This window comes from Cervus canadensis, chromosome 4 (genome assembly GCF_019320065.1).
Source record: "Cervus canadensis isolate Bull #8, Minnesota chromosome 4, ASM1932006v1, whole genome shotgun sequence".
Lineage (NCBI taxonomy): Eukaryota > Metazoa > Chordata > Mammalia > Artiodactyla > Cervidae > Cervus > Cervus canadensis.
The window spans coordinates 85,401,085-85,416,463 of record NC_057389.1 but is presented as its reverse complement, the minus strand read 5'-3'; the positions used below and the strand labels follow the sequence as shown (position 1 = coordinate 85,416,463).

Here is a 15,379-nt window from a genome sequence, read left to right as displayed (position 1 = left end):
AATGAGGTTCATGAAAATAATCTCAAAATTCTGAAGTAGAACAAAATTCTACCAGCACAAACCTTTTCCATTTTCTGTTCCAGTTCACTATTATCTTTTTCCATTTGCTTCTTTCGGCTTTCCAAAGCTTTAATTTCATTGTCGAGTCTCATTATTTTAGAGAGATTTTGTTCAATTTCTTTTAGACGATTCTGAAAATAAACACGCTGCATAAGTAAAATTCACTATAGTTTACACCACAAATAATTGAAGATAAATAATATGTCCCAGGGCCAGTCACTTAGTCACATTGCTATAAATGAGCACAGAGAAACTGAGGATTTTAGACATTGTAACTCGTGCAACGCCTTATAGCTCATAAAGAAAAGAAGGAAATAAACTCCCTTCTAACTCCAAAGCCCATGCCCTACCTTCAACACCTCTCACAAAAGTCATTCAGTCACTGGGTAACTGGAGTCACATTATGTAAAATACCACATTTTAAGAACTTAATCCTTAAAAGGATAACTATTTATTAAAAAAGAAATTAGAACTATTGAGTGGACTAGAAACTCATGCTGCATCACAAGTGAAATGTGACAAATGATCTCAGTGGCCTGCTTCTAGCAACAGCTGGCTGCCTCACCTCCTAGGAATATGGGTGACCTGGCTCAGAAAATTCCCTCCTTGGATGATGCTGGGGATATTCTTCCGGTGTTTTCCTCTACAATTCTAAGGCTGACCAATTCCTCTTCTAAGACACTTTTTAAACTAGCACATTACGGATATCAACTGTAAGCTTTCATACCTGTACCAAAACGCATCCTCAACTTCAAAGTCATTTACTAAATTATACTAAGGTGGCTCAGCTGGTAAAGAATCTGTCTGCACTGCAGGAGACCTCGGTTCGATCCCTGGGTTGGGAAGATCCCCTGGAGAAGGGAATGGCTACCAACTCCAGTGTTCTAGTATTCTGGCCTGGAGAAGTCCATGGACTGTGTAGTCCATGGGGTCAAAAAGAGTTGGCCATGACTCAGCGACTTTCACTTCACTAACACCATATCTTATGATTTATATAAAGGTAGTGTGTTATCATCATAGAAACGTTGTTCATTTTGTTCACCAATGCTTCCCCAGCACATGTAACAAGTGTTTAGTACGTTAGCTGAATGAGAGATTAAAAAACAATTATCAATAATAGTCATAGCTATCAGTGATCAAAGACTTGCTATATTGCAGACACTGTACTAAGTGCTGCTATATATTCCCTCTAAACATTATGACACCTCAAGCAAAGTGGGTTCAGTTCCAGACCACTGCAATAAAGTGATTATTGCAATAAAGCCAAGTCACACAAATCTTTTGACTTCACAGTGTATATAGAAATTGTTTACACTACCATGTAGAAGTGTGCAATAGTATTATGTCTTAAAAGAAAACACTGTTCATATTTTGATCTGTTCCCATGAATCATGAATATTCTTAATGGCATCTAGAATGGTAAATCCTTTCCAGAAGGTTTTCAATTTACCCAGATCCATCACTGGAATTACTATCTATGGCAACTACAGCCTTATGAAATGTATTTCTTAAAAAGACATGAAAGTGAAAAATGACTTCTTGATCCATGAGCTGCAGAATGGATGCTATGTTAGCAGACATGAAAACATAAATCTCATTGTACATCTCCATCAGCACTCTTGGGTGATCAGATACATGGTTGATGAGCAAAATTATGGATATTTTGGGAAAAAAAATTTTTTTTTGGGCAGTAGATCTCAACAATGGGTTTAAAATATTCACTGAACCATGCTGTGAATAGATACACTGTCATCCAGGTTGCTCCATTTATAGAACACAAGCATAGTAGATATAACATAATTTTTAACGGCTCTTAAGATTTTCAGAATGGTCAACAAGTACTGGCTTCCACTTAAAAGTCACATGCTATGTTAGTCCCTAACAACAGTCAGCCTGACCTTTGAAGCTTTGAGGCCAGGCATTAACTTCTCTCTAGCCATGAAAGTCCTAGATGGTATCTTGTATCAGTATAAGGCTGTTTCACCTACAGTGAAAATCTGCTGTACAATGAAGTCAACTTCATTCATGGTCTTAGCTATGTCTTCTGTATAACTTGCAGCTTCTGTATGAGCATTTGCTGCTTTACCTTGCACTCTGAAGTCTTGGGAGACAATATCTTTCCTTAAACCTTAAGATTCTCTGGCTACTTTCAAACCTTTCTTTTGCAGCGTCCTTACCTCTCAGCCTTCACAGAATTGAAGAGAGTTAGGACCTGGCTCTGGATGAGGCTTTCACTTAAGGGAATGTTGTGGCTGGTTTGATCTTCTATCCAGACAACTAAAATCTCCACATCAGCAATAATGCTGTTTCACTTTCTTATCATTTATGAGTTCACTGGAGTAACACTTTTAATTTCCTTCAAAAACTTTTTCCTTTGCATTCACAAGCTGGCTAACCACTTGACATATGAGACCCAGCTTTTGGCCTGTGATGGCTTTTGATATGCCCTCCTCACTGACCTTAATTATTTCTAGGTTTTGATTTAAAGTGAGAGATGTGTGACTCTTCCTGTCTCCTGAAGATGTGAGAGGCCCTTACAGGGTTAATAACTGGTCTAATTTCAATAATAGGTGTCTCAGAAGAAGAGGGAGAAAGGGGAATGGACAGGTGGTAGAGCAGTAAGAACACACACAACATTTATTGATTAAATGTGTCATCTTAAAAAAAGAAATTTAGTGAAGTACAACAATAAAATATTTGCTGTCTTATATGGGTGTGGTTTGTGGCACCCCAAAACAATTACAGTAGCAACACCAAAGATCATTGATTACAAAATACCATAATAATATAACAATGAAAAAGCTTGAAATATTCCAAGAATTACCAAAATGTGACACAGAGACACAAACTGGCGTTGGTGATACAGTGGTGAGCACAGCTGTCTTCCAAAATGAGCAAATGCTGTTGGAAAAATGACACCAACACACTTGCTTGACACAGAGTTACTACAAAAAAATCAATAAAAGAAAAAAGCAGTTATCTACAGAGCACAATAAAGCAAAGTGTGCCTGTACCTGCTGAGTAGAGCAGGAGACTCCAAGGACTTGTACAGAGTCCCAGACTTAAACATGGGTGAGGAGGACACTGGGAGGCAAGGTGGTGCAACAATGAAGACCACAGGCTCTGGGAGCTGGAATGACTGGACATCTATGTAAAGAAGTACATCTCAACCTCACCTCATACTGCATTAAAAAATTAACCTGAAATATACTTAAATATAAGAACTCAAGACTATAAAACTTCAAGAAGAAAATTTTTGTGATCCTGAGTCAGGCAAAGATTTCCTAGATAGGAAACAAAAAGCAAAAACTGTAAGAAAATGTTAATTTTGATGAAGTAAAAATCTCCTTGGAAGAAAAGCTATGATCAACCTAGACAGCATATTAAAAAGCAGAGATATTACTTTGCTGACAAAGTCCATATAGTCAAAGCTATGGTTTTTCCAGCAGTCATGTATGGATGTGAGAGTTGGACCATAAAGAAGGATGAGCACCAAAGAATTGATGCTTTTCAACTGTGGTGCTAGAGAAGACTCTTGAAGTCCTTTGGACAGCAAGATCAAATCAGTCAGTCCTAAAGGAAATCAACCCTGAATATTCACTGGAAGGACTGATGCTGAAGTTGAAGCTCCGATACACTGGTCACCTGAGAAGAGCCGACTCACTGGAAAGGACCCTGATGCTGGGAAAGGCTGAGGGCAAAAGGAGATGAGGGCGACAGAGGACGAGATGGCTGGATGGCATCACCAACTCAATGGACATGAATGTGAGCAAACTATGGGGGATGGTGAAGGACGGGGAGGCCTGTCGCCCTGTGGTCCGCGGGGCCGCAGGAAGTCGGGCAGGACTAAGCGACGAGCAGCAACGGCAGCAGCAGCCACACGTTTATGTTAATGGCTGAAATGAAAACCAGTAACACTAAGCGCTGATGAGGATGAAGCACAACTACACTCTTAAACATCACTGGGGACTACAGAGTGACCTCTGAAAAGTAGTTCGGCAACTAAGGTAAAACACACACTTAATATATAACCTAACAACTCACACTGAGGGAGTTACCCAAGAGAAATGAAAACATATCTCCAAATAAAGACCTCTACACAGAAGTTTATAGTAGTTTTATTTGTAATAGCTAAAAGCTGTTAACAACCTAATGTCCATCAACAAAAGAACAGATGAACAAACTGCAATATATCCTGACGCTGGAATATCCTCAGCAATAAAAAGGAATGAGCTACTCAAACATGCGACAACATAGGTAGATTTTAAAGTTGTTACGCTAACAGACACAAAGGCTACATAATGCATGATTCCACTGATGCGGCATTCTGGAAAAGGCAAAACACAAAACAAATGAGTGACCACCAAAGGCTGGGAGTGGAGGTAGCAGACTGACTACAAACAGACTTGAAAGAACTTTTGGAGGTGATGGAAAGTTCCCATATATTGACTGTACCCGCAGTAGTAATACTACTGTGTGCGTTTGTCCAAACTCATCATAGTCATTTCAAAAGTGTGGATTTTATTAAAAGTAAATTATATTTTGATAAATTTGACCAAAGAAGAAAAGTATGGGTTTAGGAATCAGAGAGGTCTGGAATTAAATCCTAGGTTTACCCCTTACTTCCAACATGAATACCTGTGCCTCAGTTTTCTTGTCTGAAAAACTTCACAGGGTTACCACGGGGCTTGTATAATGTGTTTTAAAGCATTCTGATCAGTGACAGGGCATACAGAAAGTCCTTCATGAATGTGATCATTCATATCAATTGTGGGGAAAAAACTGTATTCAGAAAATATATTGAGCAGTCTAACAAAGCAAAGTGGATTAATTCTCAATGGCAATAAACAGGAATACCTCTGTTACTGTAACAGAGGAGTCTCTACTTCTCAGAAACCTGTCGGCTTCCATCAGTATTTTCCCTGTGCTGTGGCAGCATTAGTATTATCTTGACTGGGGCTTCCCTAGCGGCTCAGTGAAGTCTGCCTACCAATGTAGGAGGTGTGGGTTTGATCCCTGGATCAGGAAGATCCTTTGGAAAAGGAAATGACAACTCACTCCAGGATTCTTGCCTAGGAAATATCATGGACAGAGGAGCTTGGTGGGCTATAGTCCCAAAGGGTTGCAAAAGAGTTGGACAAAACCTAATGACTAGACAACAACAACAAGGATTCTTTCTACACTCCAGATAAAAGTTCCTTGTCACATATGTAACTTGCAAATATTTTCTCCCATTCTGTGTGTGGTCTTCTTGCATTCTTGATGGTATAGTTTGCTAAATAAAAGTTTTTTGTTTTGATGAAGTCCAATTTATCTATTTTCTTGTTTCTTAATTGTGCCACAATCACCATCTTCAAGCTCTTAAAGAACCTATGTTTAAACTATACCATTCACATTGCTACAGCTCTTCATTTTACTTCTTTGTAATCCTAACTATCTTTCAAAATATATTCTATATTTCTCCAACTAGACTATTAGATCATTAAAAACAAAGTCTAAGTCTTTGACTTCCCTATCTTCAAGAGAACAGGACTCCAAAATCAATGCGGATGGTGACTGCAGCCACGAAATTAAAAGACACTTGCTCCTTGGAAGAATAGCTATGTCAAACCTAGACAGTGTTTCAAAGCAGAGACATTACTTTGCCAAGAAAGGTCTGTATAATCAAAGCTATGGTTTTTCCAGCAGTCATGTATAAATGTGAGAGTTGGTCTATAAAGAAGGCTGAGCACCGAAGAACGGATGCTTTCAAACTGTGGTGCTGGAGAAGACTCTTAGGAGTCCTTTGAACAGCAAGGAGATTAAATCACTCAATCCTAAAGGAAATCAACCCTGAATATTCATTGGAAGGACTGATGCTGAAACTGAAACTCCAATACTTTGGCCACCTGATGAGAAGATCTGACTCATGGGAAAAGATCCTGATGCTGGGAAAGATGAGGACAAGAGAAGAAGGGGGTGACAGAGGATGAGATGGCTGCATGGCATCACTAACTCAATGGACATGAGCTTGAGCAAACTCAGGGAGATAGTGATGGACAGAGAAGCCTGGCATGCTGCAATTTATGGGGTCGAAAAGAGATGGACATGACTTAGCGACTGATCAACAACAACAATCCTCAAGAGTACCCAGCACAGTGCTATGCACAAAACAGTAAGTCCTCACTAAAGGGTGCATTCATGTCAACAGGCACTGGGACAGAAAACCAAGCTATTTTCAGATTACAATTCAAATATCTATACCAGTTTTTATAAGAGTTTTAAAAAACCAAATCAGTAATTAAAAAAAAAAAAATTTAAACTCTCCTCTATCTGCTACTTTAAAAAGCCATTTTAAAAAATGTTTTTTTAGACCAGTAATACCTTAAATGGAAAGGACACTACTGTCGTTCTCTTTGCACCTGTAGCTCCAAACATAGTATATACTGGAAACACTTAATGCATGCTTGTGAAATGAATGAATGGGATTCTGTTAAAGTCTTGCTTACAAATCACAGAATTTAGAAATCTAACTCATTTGTAAATATATCAACATGCTATACATCAATTTCAAATTTTGTACAATGTCAAGAACATCCTACAAATTATAAAAATTGCAAAGACAGACCTGCTAATTAAAAAATAATCTCTTCCGGACTTCCTTGGTGGTAGAGTGATTGGGAATTCACCTGCCAATGCAGGGGACATGTTCAATCTCTGGTCCAGGAAGATCCCACATGCCACAGAGCAACTAATTCCACACACCACAACTACAGAGCCTGTGCTCCAGGGCCTGAAAGCCCACAGCCACAACTACTGAAGCCCATGCACCTACATATAGCCTGTGCTCTGCAACAAGAGAAGCGACCGCAATAAGCCTGTGCACTGCAATCAAAAGTAGCCCTTGCTCACAGCAACTAGAGAGAGCCTGCATGCAGCAACAAAGACTCAGTGCAACAATAAATAAATGATTAAAAAAATAATCTTCTTAAGAATACAGAACTTTAAGGTTGAGTCATTACACTGTTAAAAACTAGTGACATGACTCACTTAATATGATACTACAGATTTGTTTACTCTCAAATGCAAGATCTTCAGGCAACTTTAAGACTATTTTAACACAGACCTAAGACATAACCATGCTTCCCTGGTGGCTCAGAGGGTAAAGCATCTGCCTGCAATGCAGGAGACCCGGGTTTGATCCCTGGGTCAGGAAGATCAGCTGGAGAAGGAAATGGCAACCCACTCCAGTACTCTTGCCTGGAAAATCCCATGGATGGAGAAGCCTGATAGGCTACAGTCCATGGTCTTGCAAAGAGTCGACACGACTGAGCAACTTCACCTTCACTTTCAAGACATAACCATAATATATAGTCTCTGATCATTTTTTTCTAGAAATATACACACCATTCACAGAAAAATAAGTACTTTTAGGGTAAGAGATAGATAAATGATGACCTTCTCCTCAGCATACAAGAGATCAAATTACCTTCAATGGATCAAGTTCATTCTCATAGGATTTGACAATTTCCCTCGAGGATGTTAACTGGGCTTCCTTACTAGTAATCTGATCACGAATCTCACAAGCTTTTTCTTTGTTTTGCTTCAGGTATTTTAGTTCAGTTTGACATTCTTTTACTTTCTGACCTTGTGTCTGCCGTACCTGCCGAAGTGTTTCCAAGGCTTTTATGTACCTTTGAAGAAGTTAAATAAAGATGAAATTTCTTGGTAAGCATACTATAGTATATTCAAACAATGGATATTATGCAGTCATTAAGATAACATTTACAAAGTTTTTAGTAACTCAGAAAATGCTTATGACATAATAGTAAGTACAAATGTTACATGTATTCTGTCAACCAAGTGAATAAAGATGCAAAGAAAGAAAATTGAAAGGAAATATGCCCATTGGTTTCCACTGGATAAGTGATATAACTGCTAACTTTCTGTTGAGAAAAAGAAGCATCCAAATTACAATTCTGGCTCAATAACTTAATGGACTACAAAATCTAATTACAGGTTACAAACCTTGTTGCTGAAAAAATCTCATCAAATTTTTGCTTCAAAGCCTTTCCTTCACTTAAAGGCCAATTAGACTCTTCTTGGTGACAGAAAATGACATTATTTAGCACAGATTTGGAAACCCCAAGAGAACTTATCATCTCTCGGTCAATTTCTGCACACTTGGAGCTGAGACTGACTTTTTCACCATGCCTGCAGAAAAAGAAAATCAAGAATTTATGGAAAATGGCATCCAATTGTATCTAGTCTGTTACTTAATTAATTCTTTGTGCCCGTACTTACAAAAAAGCCAAAAAAAACCCCCCTCATCCATCCCTAGTGGATGGCCTTCTAATACTAAAAAGTACGACTCTCAAATGTTTCAGTATGTAAAAGTGAAATGAAAAAGTATGTAAAACAGGGTGGTAGGGAACAGGTGCTAGAGTTGTTTTGTTACTTAGCTGGAAAACATTTATAGGCAATACATAAAGGAAAATAAACTATCTTCCATCCTCAAAATTTTAAAATAAGGAAAATAAGAGACTCAAAAGATTAAAGCATGATGATACACAGCAGACAGGCAAAGGTACTTAAAAAAACATTGATACTGTGCTGACTAGATAAGGGACTGTTTAGCAAAAGATACAATAAAAGGAGTGTAAAGGCAAACCTTAGTGATGCCCCATCCAAGTAAATCCAAGGAAGATTCTTAATCGACAGACCTAAGTTCTAGGGTCATAATGACAAAACAATCAAAACAGAATTGCCTCAGGGCCTTTTAAATAAGTTCCCTATTTCATTACACCCGGGGCCAGGAGCATCCCTAGCCTTGGATTCCAAGTGATTTCTCAGTACCTTTCTTCAGAAGGGGAAACTGACCATTTTCTTTCAAATCTTCTGTCTTGTATCCAGTCAGTAGAGATAATGTCTGTCTTTACTGTCATTTTTGTATGTATTCTGAAAATGTTACGCTGAATGTACTAAAAATGTTTTGTAGGAGGACAGATCAGGACGTTGCAGGAGGCTTTCTAACGGGGAGCCAAGGGGGAAAGGATCATAAGCTTGTTTTTGAATATGTTGAAACTGAGGTTTCTTTGGAAGAACTGGTAGAAAATGAGAGAGACAGCTCGGTACATGGGTCTGGAAACAGGTCTGGTCTAGAGACATTCATGTATGAGTCACCTACAAATACATATGAATATGTACAAATACAAATGAAAAAGAATGAGAATGTAGAGCAAAAACAGGAGAGGATCTAAGACAGAGCCTATGGAACTCCAAACAATTGACTGGGTAGGATGTGAGTGAGGGAGAGAAAGAGGCAACAATATTGTGTTATGAAATGGAACTCTAGAAAAAACTTTTCAAGAAGTGATTAACAGCTACCATTTACTGAGCTGTACACAGAACAACGACCCTCCAGGATAGTTATATTCTAATTCTTGGAATTTGTAAATGCGTTAGTTTACATGGCTAAGTGGACTGACTGTTCCTCATCTGACTTTATTTTTGGAAACTGATGTTAAGAGTATTTTATTACAATTTTCAACATTTTAAAATATTTTCAAATTACATATAATAAACTTCACATATTAAAACTGTACAATGGCTTTTACTTTTGAAATATGCATATAATCATGACACCACTGCCACAGTAAAAATGAACATATTTATCATCTTCAACATATTCATCATGTCCCTTATAATTTTGACCTTCCTCTACCCCAACCCCTACTCTCAGCCAATGACTGACCTTTTTAATCACTACAGATTTATATTTTCAGGAGTTTTATATAAAACTCTTATAAAACTCCATTTATATAAATGGAGTAAGTATGTATTCTATTTTGTTTGACTTCTTTGAGATTTATCCATGCTGCTGTATCAACAGATCATTTTTTTTTTTTTTTTTTAACTGCTTAGTAGCATTTCACTGTACCATCTCACTTTAAATAGAGAGATTATCTGGGTGGGGCCAAGGTAATCACAGGGGATTAAATGTGGGAGAGTGAGGCAGAAGAGGAAATAAGGATGATGTGATAACTCTGCTCACTGTTGGAGACTTTCATGATACAAGGAATGTGGGTGGCCCCTGAAAGATGAAAGTGGAAAAGAAACAGATGTTCCCTAGGGCTTCCAGAAAGGAACAAAGCCTTGCCAATACTTTGATTTTAAGCCAGTGAGATCCAATTTGGACTTCTAAACTACAGAACTATAAAATAAGTTTGCACTGCTTTAAGCCACTAAGTTTGTGATTTGTTGTAGCAATCACAGAAAACTAATACATGAGTCTCAATTACACATTAAGCATTTTTTGTCCTTTACTTCAACCCTTAACATCTTTCTAAGATATCTACAGTGATAATGAAGCCATATTTTACAAATTAAAAAAAACAGAGACTCACTGCAAGGTCTATTTGGTAAACCAATAGCATTATTCTAATTAATACAGAGGTTGTGACAGTTGTCAGTTCAGGTCAGTTCAGTCACTCAGTCGTGTCCGACTCTTCGCAACCCCATGAATCGCAGCACGCCAGGCCTCCCTGTCCATCACCAACTCCCAGAGTTTACTCAAACTCATGCCCACCGAGTCGGTGATGCCATCCAGCCATCTCACCCTCTGTCATCCCCTTCTCCTCTGCCCCCAATCCCTCCCAGTATCAGGGTCTTTTCCAATGAGTCAATTCTTCGCATGAGGTGGCCAAAGTATTGGAGTTTCAGCTTCAGCATCAGTCCTTCCAATGAACACCCAGGACTGATCTCCTTTAGGATGGACTGGTTGGATCTCCTTGCAGTCCCAAGGACTCTCAAGAGTCTTCTCCCAACACCACAGTTCAAAAGCATCAATTTCTCGGCGCTCAGCTTTCTTCACAGTCCAACTCTCACATCCATACATGACAACTGGAAAAACCATAGCCTTGACCAGACGGACCTTTGTTGGCAAAGTGATGTCTCTGCTTTTTAATATGCTATCTGGGTTGGTCATAACTTTCCTTCCAAGGAGTAAGTGTCTTTTAATTTCATGGCTGCAGTCACCATCTGCAGTGATTTTGGAGCCCCCAAAAATAAAGTCTGACACTGTTTCCACTGTCTCCCCATCTATTTCCCATGAGGTGATGGGACCAGATGCCATGATCTTAGTTTTCTGAATGTTGAGCTTTAAGCCAACTTTTTTACTCTCCACTTTCACTTTCATCAAGAGGCTTTTTAGTTCCTCTTCACTTTCTGCCATAAGGGTGGTGTCATCTGCATATCTGAGGCTATTGATATTTCTCCCAGCAGTCTTAATTCCAGCTTGTGCTTCCTCCAGCCCAGCGTTTCTCATGATGTACTCTGCATATAAGTTAAATAAGCAGGGTGACAATATACATCCTTGACGTACTCCTTTTCCTATTTGGAACCACCCTGTTGTTCCATGTCCAGTTCTAACTGTTGCTTCCTAACCTGCATACCGGTTTCTCAAGAAGCAGGTCAGGTGGTCTGATATTCCCATCTCCTTCAGAATTTTCCACAGTTTATTGTGATCCACACAGTCGAAGGCTTTGGCGTAGTCAGTAAAGCAGAAATAGATGTTTTTCTGGAACTCTTGCTTTTTCGATGATCCAGCGGATATTGGCAATTTGATCTCTGGTTCCTCTGCCTTTTCTAAAACCAGCTCGAACATCTGGAAGTTCTTGATTCACGTATTGCTGAAGCCTGGCTTGGAGAATTTTGAGCATTACTTTACTAGCGTGTGAGATGAGTGCAATTGTGCGATAGTTTGAGCATTCTTTGGGATTGCCTTTCTTAGGGATTGGAATGAAAACCTTTTCCAGTCCTGTGTTCACTGCTGAGTTTTCCAAATTTGCTGGCATATGGAGTGCAGCACTTTCACAGCATTATCTTTTAGGATTCGGAATAGCTCAACTGGAATTCTATCACATCCACTAGCTTTGTTCGTAGTAATGCTTTCTAAGGCCCACTTGACGTCACATTCCAGGATGTCTGGCTCTAGGTGAGTGATTACACCATTGTGATTATCTGGGTCATGAAGATCTTTTTTGTACAGTTTTTGTACAGTTCTTCTGTGTATTCTTGCCACCTCTTCTTAATATCTTCTGCTGTTTCAATATACGAATGGGGCAAGAGAAGGCGTCAGGAGGAAGTGAAGAAATGGAGATAGTAAGTATCAATAACTCTTCTGAAAAAACTGACCATAAAGGGGAAGATGAAGACAGATTTGTAACTGAAGTGAAATGAAACCTGAGATTGCAGGCGAGACCTGAGTGTGTTTAAAAGCCACTGTCTCTAGCACATATAAGGTGTTACACATTATTGGTTAACAGATTATTTAATTAGTTTAACAAATCAATAAATGAAAGGGATAAGATGATAAATAATTTGCTCAATAAGGATAAAGCTTTGAACTCAGGGCAGCCTAATGCCAACATCCAAACCCATTACAAGATGACACCTGCCCTTACCAGAACGACAGCAGCTGAAAGGGACAATGTGCTCTCCTACCTGTCTGCCCCCTTGCCTGCCCCTGCAGACATGGTTGCTAGCACCTTTCACTCATTCAGTCTACATCTGAGTGACTATCACCTTCACTTCAGCAACTGTCCACAGATGACTCAAAGGGATGGACCATTGTTACTAAATCTTTAACGGGATCACTCTGTTTAACTGATAAATAGTATCAAATAAAAAATCAAATGGTGATAGTGGATAAGGCTGTGCAGGTATAGAGATAGATGAAATTCTATTTTCTGCTCAGCTGTGCTACGAAACTAAAACAGGTTTAAAGGTAAAGTCCATTAAAAAATTAATAAGTTCCATTTTTAATAGATTAAAAAACCAGACTGCAAACCCTTTGGTCCCCACCCCCCCCCAAACAAACCTTGTACCAGGCTTTTGGTCCAAATTGTGTATTCTATTAACCCATATGAGTGTATTTCTGTAAGCATAGTTATGTTTTAAAAAGCAAAACAATAAATAAGTTCCCTTAAAATACACTTAAAATGTAGAAGAAAAACATACAGATTTGTAGACCGAAAGACAAAAAGGATCAGACATTCAAATATAAAATAAACACCTACTTTGTTCTAGTAATGACTCCTTCCAAGGTTTTAAATTCTGTCTTTTTGCTTTTCTGAGTACAAAGCATAGATCTCTGCACAGCCACAAGTTCTCCATTGACATCACGAAACTGTAGACGAATCTGGGCTCTAACATCTGTTTCTTGAGCAACCTTTGAAGGTAAAATGAGGAAAATCATGCTACCTTAATAAGAATCAGAGTATTACTTCTGAAAAGAAAATATTCAAGCAATTTTACTTATCAAAAATGAAAAAAAAAACAAAACAAACAACAAAATGAATGAGATTATTACATGCTATTCAAAATATAGCAGGGCCACAAATAACCAAAGAATATTGAGAAAGAAAAACAGAGCTGGAGGAATAAGGCTCCCTGACTTCAGACTATACTCTAAAGCTACAGTAATCAAAACAGTACATAATGACACAAAGAGAAACTTCCAGATCAATGAATGGAACAGGCTAGAAAGATCAGAAATAAACCCACGTACCAATGGTCAATTGATCTACAACAATGGAGGCAAGAAGATATGACAGAGAAAAGACAGTCTCTTTAATAAGTGGTACTGGGAAAACTGGTGTGTGACATGTAAAACAATGAGATTAGAACATTCTCTAATACCATACACAAAAATGAACTCAAAATGGATCAAAGACCTAACTGTATGATGGGATACTATAATGCTTTTTGAGGAAAACTGTTGCAGAACAATCTTTGACATAAATCGCAGCAGTATCTTTTTAAGGCCACCTCCTAGACTAATCGAAACAAAAACAAATGGAACCTAATTAAACTTCAAAGCTTTTGCAGAGCAAAGGAAACCATAAAAAAAAAGGAAAATTCATCCCACAGAATGGGAGAAAATATTTGCAAATAATGCGACTGACAAGGGATTAACCTCCAAAATACACAAACAGCTCATGCAGCTCACTATCAACAAACAACCCAATCAGAAAATGGACAGAAAATCTAACTAGACATTTCTCCAAAAAAGACATACAGGGGAGCTATCAGGATGGAAGTGTAGTAGGACTTGAAGTTTACCTTCTCCCACAAACATATCAAAAATAAATATACATGTAGAATGATTCTCACAGAGTATCTATTGTAAAGCTGGCAGAAGACCTCAGACTTCTGAAAGGTTAAGAAAATCTCCACATAACCAGGTAGGAAAAAAGAACAAAAAGAAATAGAGAAAGGAATCAGGATGGGGCCTGCACCTGTGGAAGGGAGCCATGAGGGGAAAGGTTCCTGCACCCTGTGGACCTCCCTCACTGGCAGGGAGATTGGCCAGGACATAAGGGGAGTTTCTGAGTCTCAGAGAAGAATGTGCAGCTGGTTTGCATAGTCAGGCCAGAGGGACAACTGCACAGATGGTCAGTGCTGCCAACCTGCACTCCCTAGCATGAGATGCTCTTCTGTTGGTGCGGACAGGGGCTGAGTGTTGACAGTCGGGCTTCAGAGATCAGAACCAAAGAGAACTGTGGTTGGCCCTGCGGAAACAGCCTGGAGCGTGGGGCTAGAATCCAGTCTGAGCTCAACTCAAAGGAAGCCTGGGCGACCTTAGAGGCTAGCTGCCATTGTTTAGGGGGTGCAAAGAGAAGAGGGGCAGGACCCGGATAGCAGCCCTTTCCCCAGTGTGCGTACTAGTAGCGGACAAGACACTGCCTGCAGCATGGGCTTCTAGTGCTCTTCAGCCCCCACCACTTCCATTCCAGACACCAAGAATGGCTGCAAGCCCTCTCCACCTCCCTCCCAGAACCCAGGAGCAGTCACAACCCCCTGCTGCAGACTCAGGAATAGTCACGAGCCACCTCCGTTCCCACTGCATGCCCCAGGGGTGCCCCTGGGTCACCACTGCGAACCTCAGGACTGGGCAATAAGCCTCTGCATCTGTACACTCCCATCAAGGGGATAAAAACCAGTACACACTGAAGAAAGAGGCTCTAGGCATCAATATGAGAAAGTGCCTTCATACCAAATGTATTAATCCTATACAAGCTACAAAGGGACAACCCTACATATAAACAGCCCTCCAAGGCCACAGTATATAACTAGTTTTTCCTAAACTCAGAATAAGAAAAGTATAAGTAAAATGAAAAAGCAGAAGAACCATTCTCAATTAAAAGACCAAGAGAAATCCCCTGAAAGAACAATGAAACAGACCTCTTTTAATAAACATCTACTTCAAAAAGGAGGTAATGAAAATACTGAAGGAATAAGAAAGGCTATCAACAGAAATACAGACTACTGTAAAAAG

At 39.2% G+C, this 15,379-nt stretch overlaps 1 protein-coding gene across 3 annotated transcripts in view; it reads right to left on the bottom strand.

Moving 5' to 3' along the window:
* The window catches only part of RAD50 (RAD50 double strand break repair protein), a 247,961-nt gene that overhangs the window by 58,046 nt on the left and 174,536 nt on the right, over positions 1–15,379 (bottom strand). For all 3 annotated transcript variants that reach the window (XM_043466015.1, XM_043466014.1, XM_043466013.1), the window contains 4 exons: positions 13,119–13,270; positions 8,068–8,253; positions 7,529–7,733; positions 63–191 (listed from right to left, as the gene is read on the bottom strand). In XM_043466015.1, the coding sequence (XP_043321950.1) occupies positions 63–191; positions 7,529–7,733; positions 8,068–8,253; positions 13,119–13,186 (588 nt within the window). In that variant the 5' untranslated portion in view covers positions 13,187–13,270. The remainder of the gene's footprint in view (positions 1–62; positions 192–7,528; positions 7,734–8,067; positions 8,254–13,118; positions 13,271–15,379) is intronic.